This window comes from Apteryx mantelli, chromosome 30 (assembly GCF_036417845.1).
Source record: "Apteryx mantelli isolate bAptMan1 chromosome 30, bAptMan1.hap1, whole genome shotgun sequence".
NCBI lineage: Eukaryota > Metazoa > Chordata > Aves > Apterygiformes > Apterygidae > Apteryx > Apteryx mantelli.
In genome coordinates this window covers 1,231,736-1,257,313 of record NC_090007.1, presented here as the reverse complement: position 1 = coordinate 1,257,313, position 25,578 = coordinate 1,231,736, and the positions used below count along the sequence as shown (strand labels likewise).

The 25,578-nt window shown below is 53.4% G+C and overlaps 2 protein-coding genes across 3 annotated transcripts; one reads left to right on the top strand and one right to left on the bottom strand.

The window, feature by feature from the left end:
• Positions 1-1,087: 1,087 nt before the first annotated feature.
• On the bottom strand, positions 1,088-11,796 carry SGTA (small glutamine rich tetratricopeptide repeat co-chaperone alpha). Of its 2 annotated transcripts, none has more exons than XM_067312786.1 (12): positions 11,780-11,796; positions 10,249-10,397; positions 8,489-8,592; positions 8,193-8,277; positions 7,411-7,510; positions 6,135-6,239; positions 5,808-5,946; positions 4,866-4,928; positions 4,402-4,439; positions 3,265-3,354; positions 2,888-3,011; positions 1,088-2,546 (listed from the first exon to the last, which is right to left on the bottom strand). In XM_067312786.1, the coding sequence occupies exons 2-11, from the start codon at positions 10,346-10,348 to the stop codon at positions 2,897-2,899; spliced, it is 939 nt and encodes a 312-aa protein (XP_067168887.1). In that variant the 5' UTR covers positions 10,349-10,397; positions 11,780-11,796; the 3' UTR covers positions 1,088-2,546; positions 2,888-2,896. The 2 variants fall into 2 exon arrangements, with proteins under 2 accessions (XP_067168887.1, XP_067168886.1); XM_067312785.1 differs by lacking the exon at positions 11,780-11,796 and adding an exon at positions 11,715-11,749.
• Positions 11,797-12,101: 305 nt separating this feature from the next.
• Positions 12,102-23,997, top strand: THOP1 (thimet oligopeptidase 1). The gene is made up of 13 exons (XM_067312746.1): positions 12,102-12,309; positions 13,362-13,565; positions 15,010-15,158; positions 15,680-15,787; positions 16,532-16,634; positions 17,087-17,247; positions 17,676-17,811; positions 17,912-18,278; positions 18,563-18,764; positions 19,183-19,369; positions 19,906-20,034; positions 20,402-20,538; positions 20,720-23,997. Exons 1-13 carry the CDS (start codon positions 12,294-12,296, stop codon positions 20,876-20,878), a joined length of 2,058 nt encoding a protein of 685 aa, XP_067168847.1. The 5' UTR covers positions 12,102-12,293; the 3' UTR covers positions 20,879-23,997.
• The last annotated feature ends 1,581 nt before the right edge of the window (positions 23,998-25,578 follow it).

Genomic DNA, 25,578 nt, shown 5'->3' with positions numbered 1-25,578 from the left:
TGTAAGCTGCAGGTTTAACAGGCTGTGGTGTTGCAGAAACATTGTTGAAGAGATTCACAGGAAAGGAAGAGAGTCCTCGGCTACTACTCTCATGGAGTCCATAGTTCAGTAGTTTTTTGGCTGTCTTTATTTAAAAGGTAAATCCATTCATTTAAAATACAGCGCTGCAGGTATAGCACAAATGGCTAACTGCAGAAGGCCCCACGGAGAGTGGAAGTGACTCTAGAAATCTTTTGCTGTCAGCATGCTCTACAGAGAAGTTGAAAATAAAATCTAAGAATCTAGAAGGAAACCCCCCCTGCTGCAAGTAGACTGTCCACTCTCTGCTTCAAGTTCAACCGCAGACAGCGCTAGAGGTGAGGATATTACCAAGAGCTGCACAGTTATCCAAAACCTGCATCACGCTCTGCCAGCCGATCTTCTCCACTGAGGATGGCCACACAGCCTTACAGTGTCAGGAACACTTCCCCATGTGGAGCTGCATGTTGAACCCAGTGGTGTTTAAAAAAAAAGCAAACCATTAACAGACATGAGGAAATAGATCTAGAGATACAAGAGAGCAAGCAGGGAAAGGAGAGGGCAAACAGAATCCTTAAAAAGCAGAAGCCTCCCTTCTGCAGTTTCCTTCTTTTGGATAATTCTTGAATGTTTTTCCTCCCACACTGTCTGACAGTCCTCGGCCGCGAGACAGGCCACCTGAAACTTCTCTCTTTGCTAGGTTACAAAAGCCAGATGGAGAGAACTTAAGATAAAGGGAACTGGGGAGGCAGCTGTAGAAAGAAAAAAAGTACCTCTCTGCTGTGCTGCCGAAACACAAAAGAGGAGCGTTTCAGCAGGGAAAATGAAGAACCAAAGGCTGTAACAGGATCAAGTACGTAGGATGTGTCTAGCAGCTGTCATTGCATTGAGAAAGCAGAGCTCTGACCCTGCACAAGAATCTGCAGTCAGCAAAGCTGGAAACAGCTGCAACAGCCTAACTACACGGTACCAGCGCGGGACTGGGCCCAGCACGCCCAAGCCAGCCAGTCCCAGGCCCCAGGTTAATGGATCTTGCTTCAGTCATCTGGGCAAAAGGGATAACAAAACAAAGTGTCCAAATATTTTATTCTTCACAAGTTACATTAACCACATAGTACTTTATGGAGCATTTACAAATCATTTTTCTTGATATTAATCTTCAAATATACCCGCTCACTCACACCACAGGGCTTCCTGAAAGGGCATTTGCCATCTCACACCTATCCATCTTCAAACTAGATGCTTATCTGCCTGGCAATAAGACCTCAAACGTGCCTTTCCCAACACAATCTGAATGACTACTTTAAACAATTCTGACATTAATAAAAGCCTCTTTGGCTTCAACACTAGTGAATTCTAGGGGGACTCGCTAGAGCTTCCTGGTCACCCAGGGAACAACACAGGTAATTTCAGAGGGCCCGGAAAGCTGCAGGTAACTCTAGATAGCTACAAGAGCATTTTTTCCTCATCCCACACACTACACGCTGAGGCATATTCACTCCTTGTCAGTTCCCCACATTGAGCCAGCAGCCACTCAATATCTTGCAATCCAAGCAGCGTTTTTACTCCTGCTCTCTCCAACTGTCAGACCCTCTGTAAAACAGGCATCCTCTAATCCCATCATTAGCACAGTCAGCCAGGTTGATTACTCACATGCATAAAAGACAAATTAAAAAGCAAAAGAAAAACCTTTTAAACATCAAAAACATTATATCATTCTTACTGTCCACCTCTGACTAGTTCACAGATTGGATCATTCCAACAACATAGCCATGATTACTAAACACTAGACAAGTTTTGTCAGAACTGGGAAAGAACCCCAAGAAGTGTATCTGCAAACACTCACTCTAAAGGAGTAGTCACAAATGAGTATGTTCTACCTGATCAGTCCCAACTCCCTCCCCTAACACATTTACACTAGCCTTTGAGAGGCGATCACCAAGTTCCTGTGTATTAACAGCATTGGCAATGTTGCTACAGACCTGAATGAGAAACGCAGTGAATCTAACCAACAGAAACCCTGTTCCGGGAGGCAAGAAGATCCAGTGATCTCCAGAGTGTTCAAACACTACCTTCTCATAACTGTGGCAGGAAGATTGAATGGGGCAGGATGGGGTAGGACTTGAACACTTCTTTGAAGTGGCACGCGGGCAGTAAAGTGAAGACATCCTGTAGTGAAGAGTACATTATTCTTGAAAAATGGGTAAAAAATTCCCATGTAGCAAATAACATAGAAATGTAACGGTATAGTTAGTTTTCTGAGTTTCTTTAGAAAGACTGTTGATGCTGGTTCACGTTCAGCTTGCTGGATCTTCCAGAAGAAAAAAACGAATGGAAAGGTTGAGGGGGAGGAGCAGGGACGAAGACCAGGGAAAAAAAGCGTGAATCTGTCTTTAACATGCAGGTTGTATAAAGTGTTTTGTTTATCCTTTTTTTTCCCCCATCTTGGACACTTCCAACTCAAGAAATGGCAACACGCACATGGCTTCCAGTTTTTAAAGCAAAGAACATAGTTTCCATGGACTGCGCTGCAGAGACAGGAAGACAAGACATTTGCAAATTCAATTTTTAAGAAAATAAAGTGTCCCTCTAACCAGTTTGAGCACTAGATAATGAGATTCATTTGCTAGTCACTCAAAGGCTACACAAATGTGAGGGAGGTTCTTATTCACCACTCTTCAGGGCTGAGCCTTGTGTCTCTGAGGCACAGTACTAGCAGCACTGATGCAGAGAGCCCAGTGTATAGGTAGGGGAAGGGAGGCACATCAAATTGCTAAATTAAGGCATGAGTCAGATATTGCTGCTACATACAGAAATCCTCTCCACTCAGCTGGCCACAGTACAACAGCACTCCTGGCTAAGACCTCACCTGGACTGCTCATTCCTGCTGATCTTCGTTACTGGCACTTGGAGTCCGACTCCTAATCTGACTTCGTAGCTGCTCTATTAGTTCAGGATTCTGCTGCTGCATCTGCTGAGCAAACTGTTGGCCCCTGAAGGAGAACAGGCAACAGTCATCTTAATGTTCTCACACACACTCACTCTAACATGGTCTGGATGCTAAGGAATTCTTTACAGCTGATTGTCAAAACTCTGCTTTAACAAATAGTTTGGCCACATTACTGAAAATGGCAGGATTTTACTCAACCTTTAAGTCTTCCTCAGTTGTTAAATTAAGCTTTGGTCAGGAAACCTGAAATCCATTTACTGGTCAAGGCAACAGGAAAGACCCAGCTCCCTACTCACGCTTGTATGAGGCTGGCGAGATCGTTTGTGGAAGGGCTGGTGCCTGCTGCTCCCATGGGGTTGTGGCCACCAGAAATCATCCCAGACATGCTGCAGGAATAAGTCATTGCTCAGAGCAGAAAAAACAGAGATTCTTGTTTGTTTTATGTTGGGAGGGGAGCATTAGCATAATGGGAGCCCCTTCCCACACAGATTGTGAAGTTATCTATAAGGGATTCTTCTGCAACAACAACTTCTTGTTCATGAATGGCAGCAGAGTCTAATTGCATCATTAAACTGAACAATATGTAGAAATATTTGTAACAGTGTCAGTTATTGTATTCCCAGAGATTCTCCCTTTTGTGCACAAGTCCTACTTTACATTTATTTAATTAAAAAACAGCCCTTCCTTTCACAAGATGTTTGCTTGCTCTGCACCAAATGAGATCTATTGACAGGACAGCCTAAACAGTGATTCACTCGTGATGAACAGCGCTGAATATGCCAGGGCTTGCAAAGCCCTTTCCTCTGGAAGTTCTTAGGTTGTATCTAAGGCAGAACCTCAAATGGTAACAGCGATGGAAGGAGCAGGCAGAAGCAAATGGAAATGATGGCAGACATTTAGCCCTTTAACCAAGCTGCCTCAAAATACAAATCAAAGTATGAGCTCCAGAAAGCCTCTAATTCACTGTATTCTACCTGCGCTCTGAAAGAATGGTCAGGGGAGGCATGTGCCTGATAGAATTTCACATCTCCACCTTGTTTAGAGTGGGGATACATCCATTCTTTGTACAGGATTATGAGGATCAACTCACAATGTTTGAGAGATGCTTAGACAATATAAAGCCATAAAATCTACCTTCAGATCATATATATATACTGCATAGCAGAGCCAGAAACTGACCCCAAGCTTCCCAAACCCAATTCCAATGCGTCAGCCATGATCTGTCCTACCTCCCTTCTGCAAACATTTACAAGATTCTTCTTCAGCACGGTCTGGAGCACTCAAAATACACACTAGCTCAAGAGACTGGATTGCTTTAAATGCTGCCCTCCACACTTCTGGTCCCAGCACCCTCCCCTCTCCCACCACTACAGAGACTCAGCCCTACCGCAAAAGCCAAACACAGAGGAAATACGAGATGGGATCAAACTTACAGCTGTTGTACTTGTGGATTGTTCATTAGGTTAGATGCCTATTTAAAAAAGGAAAAAAATGACACCCTATTTAGTCAGAAATGCCTGGGTAGATATGCAGATGTTGTGCCATTCAACCACAAAGTGAAGGCAGAAGTACTTGGAAACAGATCAATAGGACAAAAATAGCTAAGAGAAGCACAGTACAACACACAAGACAAGGCTGGTAATGCAGAACAGGCACCCTTTCCACGTCTAACATATTACTAGGAAAAGCCTGTGAATAAGTCACTGACCCTTTATTTGACTTTAATGAGATACAAGCACAGTTTCCTCACAGCAACACTGAAATCAAGAAATGAAATGAAAACAAAACTGCTAAGGAAATACAGGAACTTCCCACGCCACGTATCAATACATTTCATCCTGAATAGACAAATGCACAGACCAGATACAGCCTGGCTGTGATCTGTGTCCAAATTTACCATACTCATGAAGCCGGGGTTGTTCAGCAAACCAGCTAAATCAAATCCTCCTGGACCTCCGGTCTGTAAGTATAAAGACACCACACACAGCTGATGAAATCCTCTCACTTTCTGATGCAACAAATAGCACATTACAGTTATTTTAATCCTTTACTTCAACTTTTATCAGCATCTGGTCTTTAAATCATAACAAAGGTAAGAGGTTCTGTTCATACCCTTGCTGTAACACCCTGAGGCGTAGCCTCCATCTTCATAGGCAAAAAGGCTCACTAAGGGAATCAAAGAGCCCACACCAGTGTTGGCAGTGACTGTACTGCATGATTTACCGAGCAGCTCTCTCACCAGCTGAGCCGTGTTAGCAATGTACAACTCTAGCCCATCACAAATGCCAAGTTAAACACATTCACTTGGCCACCTTTGCACTGGAAAAGTCTTTAGAAAATTGAAGTCACCTTCAAAACGGTAAACTGGCATGTTCCTGAGGGGAGCATGTCAACAGTGTACAGTCACTGGCTTTGTCACTGGCTAGAAAACCTCCAGGATTCTTTTAAGAAAAGAAAATGACTTTTTAAAAAACCTTAAATGCCCTTTTGATATTGCTAACAGGTCACTAGTAAAAACAGCTGAATTTTAGTAATGACTTTAATTAAGACAGGTGCTTAAGGCAAAAATACTCCTCCTAATCAGTCTCATTTTCCAGCTCTTTCAAATGAGCCCAAGGTGACCATGCCCAAGCAGTGCAGAGATATTACTCTCTCTGGATTTTAGTGGAAGTGTTCATGGCACGACTCATTAACTATCTCCCCTCTCTCCGCATGCTGGACTGCTATTCTAAACATAACCCGAGTCAGCAACAGACAGTGCCTGTTAACACAGTAGCACAGTGAAGAAATCTCCTTCTGATCTTATCCCCATATAACAAGCATTGGTTTCGGAACTTACTGGACTAGGGGTCTCTTTCATTTTCTGCTCAGCTATTTTGAGGTTTGATTTGTACGTTTCATTGTCTGGATCCAGCTCCAGGGCTTTTTTATAGTAGACAACAGCTTCTGTGTGTTTATTTAAACTGGAGAGGGCTAAGCTATTAAAGTGGAAATAAAATAAAAAGTTAGAGTTCGATAAGCACTTGCTGTCTTCCTCCACCCCATCAGAGTTGAAATACAAGGTATTTTTGCATGGCATTCCAGGACAGAACACCATTAATAGCGTCACTGTCACAAGGCATTTTGAGATTAAAATCCTGGCAAGAAAAACTGCTCTCTTACTTACCCCATTCTGCCATAAGCTTTGCTGTAGTTTGGATCAATGCCTATAGCTCTTTCACAGTCTCTGACTGCTCCAGCATAATTTCCTAATTTACTGTATGCCGCAGCTCTGGAGAGAATGGAGAAAGATGTGCATAAAACACTTATTGGCTTGAATATGCTAATCAAGGTCACCTCTGTTTCCTCTCTGTAGTCTCCTATTGTACAAGGCAAAGTCAAGTGTTAACTTGACATAAATCCAGGTATTATTTAGGTGAGCAGGTTGCTATGCAAATACCCAGCTCTACATTCTGTATCAAGGATATCATGTATCAAGGATTTTACTTCTCCACATGGACTTTCCAAGAGGGGCCTGGGCTCCAGGGAGACACACAAGTATTACACCTGCTGGTTCATACGGATCTCTCTCCCCAGTTCCCTCGGTTTCTTAATCATAATGACTGTTTTGTCCATTCCCACACACACCTCACATACAGGGGAAAAACATGTGTTTGAAGCCGTAACACGCTCATTCAAGCCTCAGTCTCACATCTCTTACTGACACGACACCTGCCCAACACCTCAGAAGACTAACCTTCATGCAGCTCAAGTAAAGCTTAGCTACAGCATCTGCTGGAAGCTTTGTTCACAATCCCTCACCCCAAGATATAACTCACCATGTCATTAGCATGTGTGCAGACAAGTTATTCACATAGCCAGCTGTATATATGTACTCATGATAAGTAGATAATTAAAACAAAGCCTGATTCAAATTCTGTTTTAGTCAACAATCATCTTTCCACCAACTTTCATACCCTTTTGCTTAGAATGCCACAGAAAATTAGATAATTTACTTGCATTTTGCATACACATCAACATACATAATTCTCAATAAAAAGCCTTCAGTCTGTCTCATTTTACCCCTTTGTTTTTAGTATCAACACAGTCTCTTCAAATCTGGGCTCTTTATTCCACTTAGAGCTGTTTGTATGAAAGTAGACATTACTTGGCATCCTTGCATCTCCTCAAACGCCTAGTAGAGTTTGCTTCCACACCCATATCCTATCTAGAGGAGCCAGGGCACAGAGCTGGCAGGAGGCACAGGAAAGTATGTCACTGTGAGCTTGGCGGGGGGAGAGGAAGGGAGAGAGAGAGAGAGAGAGAGAGAGAGAGAGAGCAAGCAACAGAACAGTCTAAGGAATTTTTTTAAAAAGGTATTTCACCATGCAGGAGTCTTAGGATGCAAGAAGTAAGAAACAAAAGCATGAGTGTACAAGGGTGGAGAAAGATATACCAAGTACCTGTTGCAAAAATACACTGCATTGGATGGATTTAATTCAATTGCTTTTCCATAGAAAGACACAGCAGCTTCAAAGTTTTCTGCCTTCATTTGTTCATTTCCTAAAGAAATGGAATAAAGGCTCAATAACAAGTTAAAATGGGGACAAATGAAAGCAATGGGCCTGGATCTTTGCTGTACTTCAAAAAAATAGAACAAAAGACAAACCAACAGCTTCCACTTTTTGCTAGTCCATCAAAATGCTTGCAGCTGTGAGGCACATTCAGCAGTGATGTAGGGGGCCTGCGTCTTGGCAGCTGCAGGTTACCTGCCACCCTGTTAGAAGGGATCCTGCAAGCTCTCCCAGCACCCTCAGCTGCCCTCCCATCGAGGGTGCACCTAAGGTCTCCCCAAAGCAACATTTTGATCTACAAGTCTGCAGTGCGTTGGCTCAAAAAAGCTCTCCCTGTTGTACTTCAGTGCTAATCATGCTTTCTTGCATGGCAGAGAAAAGGCAATGCACACAGGAGAGCTGAACAGGAAACATGCTGTATTCTCTACAATGCCGTCTTTTTAGGATGCCAAGGGAAATGCTGACCCTGCTGTCTATCCAGGCTCTGTGGCAGTTACATTATGCCAACCTACACACTCCTTGAGCACAAGCAGAGAAACAAGCAGAAAGGGATGGGCTGATCCCATTTGGTTTATTCTTGTTCCATGCATTCCCCAGGTGCCGAGTCAATTAAGCCTTCCTCCCCATAATCATTTAAACTTCATCTATACATCAGCTCTAGAGGAGGTTACCTTCAGTCTTGAGTCTTTCAGCTTCAGCTATGTCATCTTCTGAGGGGGTGACGGGCTCTGAATTTGCTCGGATGTGTTCAGGCTCCTTACAAGGAAAGGGAGAATGCTGTGCTCTGATAAGGACTCCCACAGAGAAGTAGCACACCTCTTCCCTTCCCAAGCACTGGCTTGTCAAGCCCAAAACAGTTCACTCCTATACCCCTCCGAGGGGGGCAGTATCACCACAACAATCAAGCAAAGCTGATCCTTTTGGCTATTTGACTTGAAAGTCAACACATTTTAAGGCACTCACTCACCTTTCCTGCAGCAGCTTCAAATATTTCAGGAAGAGTCTGAGACACAGCTAGATCTTGGTCTTCCATGGAGACCCCAAAAGCTGTCTCCAGGCACTGGATTGCCACTGGACAAGAAGAGTCAAGTAATTAGCTTTCCCTATTCCGTCTAAATAGGAAGTCCTCTTCTACTCCACAGCACTCAAATTTCTTACAGTTGAATATACCAGCAAAATACTCAAACAACAACAAAAAACCAAACAACACATTTCCACACAGCAGACTTGATATTTGTGGCATATTCTCAAATTCTCAATTCTCTCTTCCTTCTGCAGCCCTTTGCAAGTGTCTGGGACTGCTGGTTGCCACTGGCTGTATGCTAGCACAGCTAAACAAGGGGAAGTTTTTATAATGACCTCAGCTTGTTTTAGTATAGCTCTCCAAGTGTCTGTCCCAAGATCAGGGAGGGAAGGTGCAGCAGGGCTAAAAACTGAGTGCAGATCTGTCGCACCTGAGCTGTAACACCTCTACTTTACATCAAGTTCAATACCAGAAAGCAACTGAAGTCTCCTGCTGCGATCTTCGCACACTGATTAGAGAGGTTCAGTGACTGCACAGCCCCTCTGGTTCCCGTTGCAGAGAGGTGCTTGAATGGTTGTTATCCAGCTGAAGCAGCACGCCTCATGTGTTGCCAAAAACTCAACAGAGCTGTGCAAACATTGGCCCTGGAGAGCGACCTCCTAGAACAAGTCAGTCACGACTCCCATCCCCATGGGTGATGCTAGGGCAGGTGTTGCAGGGTAGAAGGTAACAGAACTGGCAGCAAGCAAGAACCGGGGCTTTGAGAGCATTCCCACAGCTGTGGATAGCACCGAGTGATGAGAGATCTGCATCTTTAACAAAATACTGGAAGCAAGTGACTTGTTGGCAGGCCCTGCAGTCACTTGCTGCAAGGTGGCTGCTCTGTTAAGGGCTGCAGCCAGGCAGAGGCGCAAGGACAACCCAAACAGGGCTCTGGCCACAGCCACCCCCGCCTCCTCCCCTGCCAGCACCTGGTCAGAAAGGTGCTCCCAGCACGGGAACCCCAGCAATGTAACAGAGCTCAGTTTTACAAGTCTTTCATGCCATGTTTTGCAGTCCACAAGTGCCAGAAATAAACTCCTCCTTCCCACCCAACACCCTCCTTGCTCCCTCTCTCCATTCCTGCCTCGCCCAGGAATGTACCTACCCCTTTCCACAGACGTGCCTGCGCTCTCTCTGCCAGTGGGACAAATGTACAGGCCAAACACTAAGGTATAAGCTCCTTAAGTAGATCTTTTAAGACCAGTGTGCTCTCATTTCTAGTAAAGCCCTCTGAAAAGGCCTGGATAAGTACTCCAGGGTGTGCTGTGGAAAAGCATTTTGATAGCAGAACAGGAAAAGCACTCTGCAAGTACAAAACATTTCCATGTGCTATGAGCCTCTTGACCTCACCTCATTCAAGATAAGACTTGGTAAGTCTCAGACCCAGGATCAGGGAGGCTTTTGATCCTGAGGTATATCCCTTCCTCAAGTTAATCTACTCTTGAAAGAGATAACAAGAAATCAGATAAACAGTGAGCCTCCTAACTCCCTGGACATCTTCCCGTGGGACAAGATTAATTTCAAATCTTGAGTAAGCTTTGATGTTAACAACAGTCCAGCCAAGGAAGAGGTAGATGATAGTGACTGAGTGTCCAAATTTCCACAAGTGTTGAACTGACAGACCTAGAAGCACAAGCAGGGGAGCGTATATAACCACTTACCTTCCAAGCTCTCCTGAGCATCTGGAGAAAGACCCCCATTCTGTAGCTGATCATGTAAAAACTGGATGATGGAGTAGGCAAGGCGCTTCTGGTCTGCCATTCCAGGAGGCTGTGATCAGTCTGTTCTGACTTCTTGTAACTTAAAAAGTCTGTAGAGAAAGAAGTTATATGATTTGACGGACAAGAAGTCAAAGAGTTCCTCTTCCCCAGTACAAAAGGAAAGGATAAGCGAATGGTGTGGGACTGGCCAAGGCCTCTGGAGCCTTCACTAAACAGTTTGCTCTAACAAAGATTCCTTCATGTTAAGCACATCCTCAGCTCACCCTCTTCAAGGTGAGCAACACAGCACTATCCTGCCCCATGAGGCTACTGCCCAGGTAAGTACATCGCCGGTGTTATAGGGACATAGGCTGGCAAACTGTCTTTGACCAACCAAGACCAGACCAAATGAGGAGCTCACCACCAACAGAACTACAGCCTTCCTCTTCCAGAGCATAATTTGGTTCTGAAACAAAGACAACAGCGGAAGCAACTTGCCACTGTGAGCAGAGCCAGGGTTCAGGGCTGTTAATCCTCCACTCAGTGTGCTGCCTTCCTGCTCAGAATATCAAGTTCCCACACAACTCAGCGAAGTAAACCACAACGGAAATGAGAACACATGTAACAAAACATGCCCCATAAGCATACCCCAAAGCAGGGGCTGTGCAGAGATCCCCATGCAGGTCCCGTACGGAACAGGGGGATGTGTCTGCATGGCACTGCTGCTGAGCTAAGGCGCTCTGCCTTTCCAAAATGCTTAGCTAGGCTTGTAGCGCATAAAAGCCATTAGGGTCATTTAACTGAGGAATTAAACTGTTCAAACGCAAAACGTAAGCCCAAGAGAGCTGCCCCAGCCCCCTGAAAGGCCCCAGCGGGTCCCTCTGGGGAAAGGCAGCACCAGGCTCCCAGCCCCACGGAGTAAGGGCCAGGGGGACTGCAAACCCGAACAGGCACCGGGGGCTGCCAGCAGTGTATGGGGGGGGAGGGGGGCGCCTTTCCTCCCGCAGACCCCGGGGCCCCTCAGCCCGGTGCGGGCCGCAGCTCCCCGCTGAGGGGCCCGAAGACCCGCCGGGGCCCGGCCCACTGCCGCCGCCGCCGCCCCGCTCACGGCCGGGCAGCCCCGATGAAACGCTGCTTTAGGGAGAGGCGGGAGCAGCGGCAGGGCTCGCCCGCAGCCCCAGGCCTGCGGCGGCAGCGGAGCCCCGCGCACCGGCCCGGCCCGGCCCCACCGGCTCCCCGGGGCGCGGGAAACGCCAGGCCCCGCCGCGCCCCCGGCCGCCGCCGCCACCGCCCCCCCACCGGGACGGGGGCCAAACGCCTGCCGGGCCTGCGCCGGGCGGGGAGCGCGGCCTCCCGCAGGACCCGGCCCGGCCCGGCCCGGCCCGGCCTGGTCCTGGTCCCGGTACCGGCGCCCCCGCCCCGCTCACCGGGCGCCCCGACACTCGCCTCAGCCGGGGCGGGCACAGCACTGCGCGTGCGCGCTGCCACCTACCCGCGGCGCGTGCGCCCTCCCCGCCCTAATTGGCCGTGGGGATGGTGACGCATGCGCAGTCAGCCCCGCTCCGGAGCGGGGGGGGGAGTGGAGGCCGGAAGTGCAGCAGTCGCTCCTCCCTGCTTTTTACCATAGAGAGGGAGGTGGCGCGTTGCCATGGGAACGCCCGGGGGGGGGCGCGCCTTGCCGGCAGGGCCCCGGGCCCTCCCCGGGGTGCGACCACCCGCGGCGGGGCTCCGCTCCCGGCCGCCGCCTGCCGCTGCCTCCGCACCACCGGGCCTGAGAGCCCTGTCGGGACCCGGCCCCGGTCCGGAGGGGCGGCTCGTCCTCTTTCCTCGCCTCGATGGCGTGAAGGGAAGGGGAGAGCGGCCGAGTCCTCCACTCTCCCAGAATCCCTCGGCGCGGCCGCTCTCTCTCCCCGTCTCTATGGTTTGGGGCACATGCTCCGTGCGTGGGGCCGGCTCGGTCTCCTCCCGCCTCGTCAGCAGGAGCGGGGCCTCCCGGCGGCCCCGGCATGGCGCCCCCCACAGGTACCGGCCGGGTGGGCCGGGGCGCGGGGAGGGGGCTGGGGCGAGGGGCGAGGGGGGGGGGGCTGGGGCGGGGGGAGGGCGAGGGGCAGCGAGGACGGGGGTGACGGGGACAGGGAGAGGGCCTGGGATAGCGGGGAGAGGGCCTGGGATAGCGAGGGGGAGAAGGTAGCGCATGGAGAGGGGCTGGGATAGCGGGGAGGGGGTGAGGGGGACAGGGATGAGGGACTGGGATAGCGAGGGGGAGAAGGGAGAGCATGGAGAGGGGCTAGAATAGTGGGGAGGGGGTGAGGGAACAGGGATGAGGGACTGGGATAGTGTGGGGTGAAGGGGAGGACAGGGAGAGGAGCTGGGATAGTGGAAAGGGGGTGCGGGGGACGGGGAGAGGGGCTGGGATAGTGGGGAGGGGGTGAGGGGACGGGGAGAGGGGCCAGAATAGCGAGGAGGGGGTGCAGGAGATGGGGAGAGGGGCTGGGATCGGCAGGGAGATGAGGGGATGGAGGGAGGGGGGAGGGGGCCGCGATAGCAGGGGGTTGCTGAGGGGCTTCATCTGGAGCAGAGGACGAGGGGGACGGGGGCAATTGGCTGCACGGGGGGCAAGAGAGAGGGAGCCAGGGGTAGCCCCACAACGGCTTTGCGAGGGGGCCGTGCCCTTCCCCTGGCCCCAGCTGCCACCTCTCTCCTGCGCAGCCCCTTCCCCAAGCAAGGCCTGAGGCTTGTGCTGGGGCTGTGACAGCCACCCTTGCTTCCCGTGGCCAGATGCACCTGCCGGAGGCGCAATGGGTGAGGGAGCAGGGAGGGAGTCAGGTTTCTGTGAAGGGCTTGTCGTAACTGAGAGGGTAAACAGCGCCTGGAAAATAATCTGGCTGCCATTTGGATCCAGCACTCGGGTTCCTTAGGAGCCCCTTTGCCCGTGCACATAGTTTGTTTGCTGGACCTCTGCTTTAGGTGCTTTTCTTATCAAGCTTTAAATATGCAGCTGAATTTTCCTTCCAGCTCGTGTAAGGGGGAAACATGTAACGCTTCATGCCTGGGTTTCCTTCCTGCTTACCCAGGTAACGTTGTGGACAGCCAGTCCCCCAGGCTATTAGCAAACCAGCTAAGATGGGACCTGACTGCCGAACAGATAGAAAACATGGCTGCGGAGCTCACAGAGAGGACCAAGCTTGTGTATGACCGGGTGGGCTCCCAGGAACAGGGAGAAGTGTCCTACGAAAATACTCTCAAGGCACTGGCTGATGTGGAAGTGGAATATACAGGTAGGTAGACAAAGAGAGAGCACTTGCTTTCGGGACGTCTACAGGTTATGAAGATTTTTTTGTGTCTCTGCTCTGTACTGTCATCTCCTTTTTTCTTTCCTTGACTCCCTCAGCCTCTGTGCTATGTTTTTTTCCCAGTTAATATTTATACAATTAGTTATAATCACAAAGAAAGAAGTAAATTTGGAACAAAAGTGTAAGTAGAACATGAGGACAGAGCTTTGGCAGTGGTGTTGCTTTGGCAATGGGGTGGTCTCTGGAAAGAGTAACAAGGTTTTCAAGGTTGTCTCATACTTTTAGATGTCAAGGTGCATTTAACAGGAGCAAATTGTGCATTGGCAGAAATGGTTTGGATGATATAAGAAATCTTCAGCTCTTTCTCTTCTCTACGTGGATAAATGTATCTCTGTGTATCTTGTCTGTTTAAACAGAGTACTAGTTTTAGGGATTATGTATAAAGTAACATGATGTGATGGCATTATGTTGGCAAATAATGCAGGCTTCGCTATATCTCAGGCTAATTATTTACAGCACTGGAGTGCCAAAGTCCTGCAAACCCCCTCCTCTGCCTCATGCCATCTGTTGGCTGTTCTGACAGTCTGTGTTGCAAGGTGATTACATCTGTCTAGAATAGAAGCAAGTTTGCAAGCCTCCTTTTTCTTTTATCTGGTTTCTTTTCTCTTTAAAAAAAAAAAAGAAAAAAAGCAGGGAGGAGAAAAGAGAGAAAAGCCCTTGCTAAGCAGGGATAATGTTAACTTCAGCAGAATTGTCAGCACTTTCTGTGGGCAGCAGAGAGTAGCTGTCTGCTCACCTTCTGCTGGGTGGAGAATCCTCTTGTCTGGGGAGCAGTGCTTTCCTGCTGGACTGTTGTTTGAGGTTTTGCAAAGATAGTGGCAGGAAATATTCTCCCTGTATTCACTTCTAAAATGGAAATTAGTCAGAACAAAGCACACTGGTTACGTGGTAGCTTTTGAGAAGCATCTGCACTGAAGTTGTATCACTTTTAGCTTGGTTTCCTAAGGGAAGGAGACAGGCAACGATGCTGCCTGTGTCTGCCAGTATAGAAATCTGTTCCCTTTGTGACTCTTGAGACTGTTGGTATCAGCTATAGCTGACAAAAGAGTTGAGATCTCACAAGCATGAAATTCCTGCAAGTTTTGTGTGAGAGATTGTTTGTAGTGGGAAACCAGCGGACAGATCTGGTCAGTAGGCTTGGCAGCAAGCAAGGAGCGAAGGGGTGCTGCGGGTGACTGAATGCTGCCTCTGGGTCTGTCTGTTGGCTGCAGCTTGCCTTGCTCTCCCTTTGTGCAGGCTGTCGGTCAGGCTCTAGGGCTGTCAGACTGTCTCCCAATTAACACAGACTCTCCCAGCATGCTCCCCCTCACGAGCAGTTGTGGCACACGAAGCCATTGCCTTTGCTGTAACCCACCTTTTGTCTTTTCAGTCCATCGGAACATGCTGGACTTCCCCCAGCACGTCTCTCCTTGCAAAGACATCCGTGCAGCAAGCACGGAGGCTGACAAGAAGCTCTCAGAGTTCGACGTGGAGATGAGCATGAGGCAGGATGTGTACCAGCGGATTGTCTGGCTCCAGGTGTGTGCTTGGGAGGATGCTCGGGGACCGACTGGGGATGAAAAAGGCTCAGCATCTGAGCAGGGAACTGAAACCTCCAGGAATTACAAGAAACCCTTTTCTCTCATCCCAGAACTTAGAGCCGAATAGTATTAAATCAGGTCCGTAGGCAGTACGGTCCAATTGTTAGAGTGAGAACTGGGGAGTTGGGTTCTGAGGGTTCTGACCTCCCTCAGGGCTTTGATTACCTCTTTGGTAAAATGGCATTAGTAACCCTGACCTGCCTCATTCAGGGAAGGGGCTGGGTAACGCCCTGAAAAGTGCTGTGACATGGCATGAAGGTGAGATGTTTAAAGCAAGTTCCTGATAGGAACTAATACATTAAACTGAAGCTTTCTTGTAGGGAGTTTCTATCTGCTTCTGGGTCACAGTTATTACAATAACCCACAGTCTCCTCCAGGAGCAGATGCAACAGCTTTCTGCAGCGGCTGTGCGAGTGCCTGTTCCTTTGGTCCCCTGCGCTCACAGATTTTGTTTTACAGGAGAAATCGGAGAGTGCTTCACTGAAGCCTGAAGCAAAGAGATATCTAGAGAGGCTGATCAAATTGGGTAAAAGAAACGGTCTTCATCTCCCTGAGGAAACGCAGGAGGTGAGACCAAAAAACTTAAAATAAGCACCTGTAGAGGAGGCCTTGCAGGTCTAATGGGACAATGTAGTGATTAGAGCAGAGGCCTGAGGCTCAGACTCCTGAATTTTGTTCCTGATTCATGTGACCCTGGGCAAGTTGGGTGACACCTCTGTTCCCTTCTTTGTCCTTTCTGTTGAATGGGGACAATGTTTACGAAGTGGGGTTCGTGTTTGGAGTTGGGGGCTCCTGAGAAGCTGAGAGCCCAGACAGGGCTGTGCGAGTCAGGAGTGGAAATAGGACTCTGACCCCCCCACGCAAAGGGGCAGTCACAGAGGGTGCCCCACTGGAGCTGGGATGCGGTGAGCAGACTGGGCTGGGCTGAGCTGCTCAGGGGCTCCCTCTCTTCTCATGAGCCACTGGCTCAGTGAAGGAGCTTGAAGCTGGGTTAAAAATAGAAGAGAAGGTGAAATGAAATAAGGGTAGAGGAGGCCATTGCTTAAACACCTGCAGCTCCTGAGCTGGTGGGAGACGGTTGGGACCTTGCTGAGGTGGCTGCTTTGCTATGAGGTGTGATCAAAGGGAGCCTGTTCTAGGATGAGAGCTCAGCGCCTGCGTGCAATTAATTCTGCAGTGCTGTGTTTGAATATAAGCCAACTGCAAACCAGTGGGTTACTCAGCAGGCAAACTGCTGGCTGGAGATGGTGAATGGTGCTGTTTGACTTTCCCCTTTGGACTGACTTTGCTCTGTTCATCTATATTTTAAAGAAAATCAAAGCTATTAAGAAAAAGCTGAGCGTCCTTTGCATAGACTTCAACAAGAACCTCAACGAAGATACCACCTACTTGCCCTTCTCAAAGGAAGAACTAGGTATGGAGCGCTCAGGCTTATGTCTCTTGGGTCTCAGGGCCTGATTCACACTGAAGCTGAGCCCTCCCTGCTTCAGTCCTGGCAAGGCCACCCTGGGGCTGTCCTCTGCACCCGGGTGCAGGTGAACGAGGGTGTTCCAGCAGCAATGAATAGCCGTGCATCAGCTGAGCCCTGTATGCACTGTCTGTGTGGGACAGATGTAGAGTTAAAAATGACAGTCTAAATCTTCCTGTCAGAGGGCTAAGAGCACGTATCCCGGCTCAGCCACTATGCAGAAATTTGTTAAGCCCTGGGATCTTGCTCCTTCCACACCATGTAAGGCCGATGTGCTGCGAATGCTTAGATTCCTCTGGTCCAAAGAGCAAGAACCTTTTCCTGTGCTCAGTCCCTGACCTGATATTCCTGGAAGAGAGGCCTGGGCCCTCTGTCACGCATGTCTGCTCTTTTCTCAGGGGGGCTCCCTGAGGACTTCCTGAACTCCCTGGAAAAGACAGAGGACGGCAAGCTGAAAGTCACCTTGAAATACCCACATTATTTTCCTCTCTTGAAGAAGTGCTATGTGCCCGAGACAAGGAGGAAGGTGGAGGAAATGTTCAATTCCAGGTGCAAAGAGGTAGGTGGCCTTGCTGCCTGCTAACAAGGCTGGATGGGATGTCGAGTCAGGACTCTTCCACGTGTAGATGCGCTAGTGGTGAGGACAGTGATCCTCAGTAGTGCAGCGACTGTCTGTCCCAGTCAGATCACTGCTGGAGGGAGATGGCATCCTTGGGGAGATGGAGACCTGCAGCATGCAAAGTCATCACAGTTGGCAGAGCTAGGGAAGAAGACAAGGGTTAGGGCAAGCTGTGATGACTGAGCTTTGCTCAGCCTGTGTGGAAAGGGGCTCCCTGGCTCTGGTCCAGTGAAGGATTCTGAAAGTTTACCAGGCATTGGAGGGATCTCTTCCAAGATTTTGCTTCTTTACACATTGGGCCTTGTGCTTCCTTTCTTGCCCATGTACCCTGCTTCATGCTGAGCTCTTCATCTGGCTCTATGTTGCAGGAGAATTGCTTGATCCTCAAGGAACTGGTGGACTTGCGGGCTCAGAAAGCTAGTCTCCTGGGCTTCAACACACACGCTGACTTTGTGCTGGAGATGAACATGGCTAAAAGTAGCAAAACAGTGGCTACTTTCTTGGGTATGGCGCTTGGCTGTGAAGGGAAAGGATAGGGGCATGTGCTGGGCTGCATGTGCTGCTCACACCTGGGGACTAACTCCACTTCCCTCGCTTCTCCCAGATGAGCTGGCCCAGAAGCTGAAACCCCTTGGGGAGAAGGAACGGGCTGTGATCCTGGACCTGAAAAAGAAAGAGTGCGAGAAGCGAGGCCTGGAGTTTGACAACCGCATCAATGCCTGGGACATGCGCTACTACATGAATCAGGTGGAGGAGACCAAGTACAGTGTGGATCAGAACCTGCTGAAGGAGTACTTCCCCATGCAGGTGGTCACCACGGGCCTGCTGGCTATATACCAGGAGCTGCTGGGGCTCACCTTCCATCTGGAGGAGAAGGCTCAGGTCTGGCATGAGGACGTCCAGCTTTACACAGTGAAGGACACCTCCTCTGGGGAGACCATCGGCAAATTCTACTTGGACTTGTACCCGCGGTGAGGCCTTGGGCAAGCCAAAGAGAGGGAGGAGGGCTAGGGCAGCGGGAACAGAGCCTGCAATGTGCCTGGGGAAGGGAAGGGGCTGTCCTGCTCCCAGATGCCTGGTTGTGGCAGAGGGAGAGGTGTGTACTCGGGCAGGGTGATCCCAGGAGCTCTGGGCCTGCGTGAATCGCAGCATCACTGGGGTCTTCTGCTCTGAGCGGGACCTCACAGCCCTGAGTGGTGGCTCATGGCTGGCTGTATGGGAGTATCCACTTAGCAGTTTCCTCTTCCTGACCTAGGGAAGGGAAGTACGGGCACGCAGCCTGCTTTGGCCTGCAGCCAGGCTGCCTGTTGCCAGACTCCAGCCGGCAAATCTCGGTGGCTGCCATGGTAGCCAACTTCACCAAGCCCACGCCGGATGCGCCTTCCCTGCTGCAGCACGACGAGGTGGAGACATACTTCCATGAATTTGGGCACGTCATGCACCAACTGTGCTCGCAGGTAAGACCTGGCTAGGCTGGCAGAGGTTTGAATCAGGGCTGGGAAGAGTGTTGTAGCTGTCTGTCCTGGCCGCAGATCCTAGAGTCCTGGCCAGGGCTAGGTACCAGGCAAGACCAGTATTGGCCACCAGCCAATTTTGACTGCTGACCCCCTTCTCTTCCCATCCGGTGCCAAACAGCGCAGCACCTTCGTCCAAATCACCTTCCAAGGGCTGGAAGCATCTCGTCATTTACGAACCAGGGAACTTTGCCATTCAGATCCCAAACACTTGTTTCTGAGCTAATCCTGTCAGCCTGTGGTTGGTGGCTGGGTCTGCTCTGATGGGATTTGTTACCTTTTCCCTGTCGTACTCCCCAGTGGGGGTAAATGATGTCCAGCTCTGAGCTGGCAGCGTTGACAGTCTGGACGTGTCTCTTAGGCGGAGTTTGCCATGTTTAGCGGGACACACGTGGAGCGGGACTTTGTCGAGGCACCATCCCAGATGCTGGAGAACTGGGTGTGGGAGAAGGAGCCGCTGCTGCGCATGTCCAGGCACTACAAAACTGGAAACCCTATCCCTGACGAGCTGCTGGAGAAGCTCATTAAATCTAGGCAGGCAAACACAGGTGGGTCCCTGCAGAGGGAGGTGGGAGCCGGTGAAGAGGGGCTGGAGGGGAGCAAGGGTTGTGTGCTGTTCCCAGGGAGTGCAGTACCTCGCCGTGGTATCCCCTTGTGCGTAGGGAGGTGCAGGGGACCCTTGGTGACCTGGTGGGTAGAGGATGGTCAAAGGAAAGGCTTCGTCTTGCTCCCTGCAGTGCTGTGGGGACTAGGAAGATTGGAGGAAAGAACTGCATCTGCTTTCTGTTAATCAGCAGTCTGGGAAGAGCGAGGATGCAGTGGCAAAGGCAGGAGGTGCGACAGGCAGGGCGAAGCAGCACAGTCGGAAGCGGTGCCGGGGGGACGCAGGCGTGTGTCTGCAGGCAGAGGGTGCTGCTCGGGCCTGGGCAGGCGCCGCTGAGCTGGGGTGGTCTGGGGAAGCGGAGCAGAGATTGGGCGTGGGGACAACTGTCAGAGCCCCCAGGCCTGCCCTGCTGTGACCTGGCCTCGGAGACGCTCCTGCTTTCAGGCGGGATCTCAGTTTTCCTCCTCCTTCTGGGAACAGGGCTGTTCAACTTGCGTCAGATCGTCCTGGCCAAGGTGGACCAGGCGCTGCACACCCAGACGAAAGCTGACCCAGTGGAGGTGTTTGCCCGGCTGTGCGAAGAGGTGCTGGGCGTTCCTGCCACCCCAGGTACCCAGGGGCGTTGGGGGACGGGGTCCCAGGCCTGCTGGCTTTCGGGGCCTGGCCTGGCAAGCTTGGCTCAGCAGGTTCCTTTCAAGTCTGGGGCTTGAGGCCCCGCCTGGCTCAACAGGGTGAGAAAAGCGCTGTTTCTGTTTTTCACTGTTTCTGCTGACTCCAGGAAAAGCAGGGTTGAATCTATACAAAAATGACTGGAAGGGTCTTTCCTGTTTCCCCTGTGATTGTGAACTAGCTGATCCAGTGCCTGCTCTGATAAATTTCCAGCATGGAGGTGTTTTTCCACGCTGTGAGCAGTCCCTGTGGTCCCAGTGTGAACAGCCTTTTCAGTTAACAGCCCTGCCCTTCCTTTGCTGCCAAGGTACAAACATGCCAGCTACGTTCGGCCACTTGGCTGGAGGCTACGATGCCCAGTACTACGGCTACCTCTGGAGCGAAGTGTATTCCATGGATATGTTCCACACGCGCTTCAAGCAGGAGGGGATCATGAACTGTAAGGTAGGGGAGGATGTCCTGCGCGGCCTGACTCTGCGTGGTAGGGGCTGCCTTCCCGGGAGAGCGGCCGTGCTCCGAGGGGCAGGGAGGCGGCGGGAGGCGGCTGAGGGACCAGGTTGCTGCAGAGCGAGGTCAGTGGCGGGGTGGGTGTCCTACATGTGCCCCCGTCTGTCTCTCCCTGCAGGTGGGCATGGATTACAGGAATTGCATCCTGCATCCTGGCGGCTCCATGGATGCTTCCGACATGTTGAGGAAGTTCCTGGGTCGCGAGCCCAAGCAGGACGCCTTCCTGGCCAGCAAAGGACTGAAGGTAGAGAGCAACTCGCTGCCTTCGGCCTGCTGAGAAGCTGCTCCAGCCCATTCGAGTCAAGCCAGCTCCTTTGTCTACGCACCAGTCCTCCCAGGCCGAGCAATACCTGGTACTTCTGTCACCAAATGCTTCCTGGGCCAACCCCCACCTGGGCGGTTGTTCCGCCAGGATCCTTCTCTGAACTCACCTTGGGCTTCAAGGGCTGGGTTCAGTCCTGATCCAGGGCTCTGCAGTGACAGCTCTGCAAAGGGAATTAAATTGCCTTTGTCACCCTCCCTAGAAGGGGGATGAGGCTGTCACTAGCCCACACAAATTAGCTGAACTTTGAACCTGATTTCTGCACAAGGGTGAGTTTTGGCCTCGTTGTTAGCTGGGGAGAAGGGTGAGAGGAGTTACCAAGCCTGAATCATCGTTTTAAAATCCCTCTTGTTAAGAAATGAGACTTCCCACAGGGCTCGGCTTGTTTTGTGCCCCAGGGTAGATTTACTGTTCTGACCACAAAACAAATGGCCTGAGAAGCTGTTTTAGGAATCATGCTCTCCCCGCCTTTGGCAGCTGGCAGCTGTGGAATAAAGATGGGGAGATCCCAAAGCTTAAAAACTATCGCATTTGCCTCTCCTGACCTGATGTCCTTCCTTGAGCCCTTCAGATGTTCCTGCTGGGGCAGCCAGCCTGGGGGGTGCGTGTTACCCCGGCAGGGCTGGGGAGGCAGGAGATGGCTGGAGCAGCTCCGCCTGTGCTCCCCAGAGCAGGGGGCTCTGCTGAGCGTGGCCTGGGCTGCTCGCCCTCGCTGGCAGAGGCGTCCTTGGGAGGTTGTCCCTGTGCTCGTTGCCCCTGGCTAATGAGCTGCTGCCCGTGTGAGGTCCTCGCGCATCCTGGGGACTTGCTGGCTTGGGTCTCTGCTAGCCCGGGGATGCCTGCAGTGTGCTGTCCTGTTCAGCGTGGCTCTGCCCCGTTCGGGGTGCTCCCCTTTCCTCTGGGGGCGTTCGGAGGCAGTCTCGGGGTATCCCTGGAGCTGCTGAGGGCCATCTTGGGGCAGCTGATGCCTGCAGGGCTCAGGTCATAGCAGCGGAGGGTGCGTTGCTATTGCTGTCACCTCTAAGCCAGGGTGGGACTGGGGAGGGCTGTGGAAAAAAGCGGACGGCTTCAAACAACACAGATGCCTGGGATAAAAATACCGAGCAGGCCTCGTGCCCGGGCAGGGCCCTGGGACGGCAGGCTCTCGGGTGCGGCGCGAAGCCGGGGGACGGCAGCCAGCCCCGTGCCAGCCGCGGGAGCGGCGCGGGCTGTGCCGCCTGCCCCCCCGCTGCTGGCCTGGCCCTGAGGAGGCCTTAGACGCGCGCCCGCGTGGCGGTCCTCCCTCTGCTCTCCCCTCTCCAGCACCCTTCCTCCCGCAGCCATCGCCGCGATGCCCAAGCGCGCGGGATGGCAGCTCTGCGGGGGCTGAGTCGGACCCTCCGGAGGGGAGCGTTGATCCCAAAGAGCGAAGGCTGGTTTCTGGCTGTGCTCGTTTCTGCGTTTCCTTCTTTGTAACCCAAGGAGGAAGCACTGTGCCGGCTGGCAGAGGGTTTTAATAGCAAGTGTTTGGGGCAGGGGAAAGATGGATGGTTCCTCGCTAGCTGTGGGGAGCTCCGAGACCCTCGTAGGCGCTGGGGACCTGCAGGTAGCCCCACCGCCTCGAGGTGTTTCTCCTGTCTCTGCAATAGATGACCCTGTCGTGAGGGCAGTTCTTGTCTTTCGGTGTTCCTCCTGCATCCCTGACTGGAAGCAAGAGGAATGATCCTCCGGCTGGGCCCCCGGGTCTCCCGTTGTTTCAGGTGCTCTCAGGTCATTTTCTCTCTGTTCCCACCCCTCCGCCTGCTTCGGAGTCACTCCGTGCGACGTGGTTACTTCAGGGCCGTGGAAATAGTCCCTGCAGGGCTCTTCTGCTTCTCCTGACCTGGGTTTTGCTCCTGCTGTGAGCAAGCGGAGGGCTGTGGGTGCGGGGCTGCGCGAGGCCGAGCGCTCGGGCTCGTCCCGGCGGCTCCCAGGCCTCGGGCTGGGGATGTGCGTGAGAGCTGGCGGCTCCTCCCTGAGATTCGCCTTCCTTCCCACGTACGCGGAGGTTTCCCTCCCTGGCTGATCGTTTCCTGTACTTCTCCTCTCGTCCCTTGCGCTTCCATTTGAGCTGTGTCACTAGAACGGCTCTGGCTTCCCTCCCCTCCGATTGCAGTGGGTTTCGGGGAGCGGCTGCTGCCGAGAGCGTTGGAAGAAAGCTCGCACCGAGTGCAGACAAAGTCATTGCTGTGACCTCCCTCCCCTCGTCCCCAATCCCCCCCCCCCGGTGACATGGGAAGGCCAGCAACATCCTTCCTTGCCGGTCACCTCCTGTGCTGGCGCGTGGACGGGTCTGTAAGCAGCAAAGCGGCTCCCTGGTGCTTGTTGGGGCAACTTTAAGCATATTCTCTTTCTCCCCCCCCTCCGTTTTAGGCATAGGCGAGTGCCTGTCCCGGGTGCCGGCTGCACAGGGCTCGGCGCTCCTGAGTTGATGCTGTGGGTGTTCGTGTCATGTTTTACTGAGCTTTCAGGGTTTTCTTTCAGGCCTCTTCTCCTCTCAAGGGAGAGAACTGAAGCTGAACGGGGAAACCGCGCACTTTCCTCCCTTCTTTTCCCAGGCCACAAATAACTTCGTCCCTCCCTCAAATAACTCGTGCTGGTGCTTGCGCTGTGAGAGGTGCTGCCGGAGGCTGCTCCCAGACAGAGCCCCGGCCGGGCTGTGACCTCCGCCGGGAGCCCGGAGCCTGGGGGCCGGTTCTGCGCCCGGCGCGGTCCCGGCTGGGCAGGGGTGCGTGTGCGCCAGGGGATGCGCGGGGGGACGTCGCTCCTTTCCCTCGTGCTGCTCTTCTCCTGCGTGCGTGCGCGCGATCCCGAAGAACAAAGCTGTCCCGCACCGGGCTCCTTGGAGCTGTACCCCGGCCCCCAGCTCCGTGCCCCCATCCCATCCCTGGCTGGTGGGGAAGAGAGGTCCCTTTCTTTTTTTTTTTTCCCCTGTTAACCTTTTCTAAGGGCAAACCGGTGTGTGTGCCGTTTGTACTGGTCACGTCCCACCCTGCTTGTTTCAATGATTGGATTTTAGACGGTTCCTAGCACTAATAAAGGTTTTCTTAAGTGGATGTTGGCGTGGCTCAGTTCCTGTCGTTCGCTCCCGCGAAAGCCTTGGCGGTGGGGCGACGGGCTGCCTCCGGGTCCCCACCGGGCTGCCGGGGCGGGCAGGGGGGGCCGCGACCCGCCGTCGCAGGGCTGCCGCCACGGCCCCCCCCGCTCAGCGCCGTGGCGGCTCCCCGCAGCGCTCTGCGCAGCAGGCTGGGCCCAGCGAAGACGGGCGCCGAGCGGCAGGCGCGGGCCGGCAGCGTGTCCGGAGTGAAGCCCTGCGGAGCGAGAGGCGGTGACGCCCTGCCCGGCCCCGCGGCCGGCGGTGCGGGGCAGGTCCCGGGTTGGAGCAGCGGGGCTGCGTGGCCGTAGCACCCCCCACCCCGCCGGCCCCGCACCTGCGTGAAGAAGTCGTGGCGCAGCACGTCGCAGAGGCCGGGCCGCGCCGCCGGCTCAGGGGCCAGCAGGCCGGCGAGGAGGGCTCGGGCGGCGGGCGAGATGCCGCCGGGCAGCGGGAACCGCGCCGCCCGGATGCGCTGGAACAGCTCCTGCCGGCCGGCGCCCTCGAAGGGGGAGCAGCCCGCCAGCGCCGCGTGCCTGCGGGAGCCGGCGGCTCAGCCGGCGCCGGGGGCACCCCGCACCCGGCCCTCCGGTTGAGCATCCCCGCTTACATGACGCAGCCCAGGGCCCAGACGTCGGAGGCCGCCGAGTGTCCCTTCCTGTCGACCACCTCCGGGGCCAGGTAGCCGGGCGTCCCGCAGACGGCGCTGGGGAGCGGGGCGGTGAGCCGCGAGCCCCGGGTGCCTGCGAGCACCGAGCGCCCGCGAGCCCGGCCGCGGCCGTGCTCACCCCCAGCGCCGGCCGCTCGGCGCCTCCCGCCTCGCCAGCCCCAGATCCCCGATCTTCACCCGCATGCTCTCGGTGACCAAGAGGTTACCTGCGGAGGGGAGAGATGAGCCGCGGCCCGAGCCCCGGCTGCTCCCGCCGCCCAGCCCACCTGGGGCGAAGGGCAGGTCGGGGCCGGCGCGTTCGCCCTCCCGCTGCCCCACTCAGCCCCACGCACTCGGCTTGAGGTCCCGGTGCACGACACCCTGCCCGTGGAGGTAGCGCAGCCCCGAGACGACCTGCCGCAGGTAGTACCGCACCTCCGGCTCCGTCAGCGTCCCCCGGGCCCGCAGGATGTCAGCGAGGGACTGGGGACCGAGAGCGGGGTCAGCCGCCGCCGACGTCCCCAGAGCAGGGCTCGGGGCCGCCCGCGCCCGCTCACCCTGCGGCCGCAGTACTCCAGCACCACGTAGACGTTGCTGCCGTCGGCGAAGTGCCCGCGGAAGCCGACGACGTGCCGGTGGCGCAGGCGGCTGTGCAGCTCCATCTCCCGCTCCACCTGCCAGACCGGCGTCCCCCGCGCGCGGCGATGGGCACCGGGGTGGGCGGCGCCAGCCCAAAACCTCCTGCTCCACTCGCGGCCGGCACCGGGGACCCCCCCGGCATCTGGCCGCGATCCGCGGGGACCTCGCGGGGAGCGGAATGGGAACCAAGCCGGCAATGCGGGGCAGGGAGAAGGGGCCAGGGGCAGGGCTGTGGGGATGCAGGATCCACTCTCC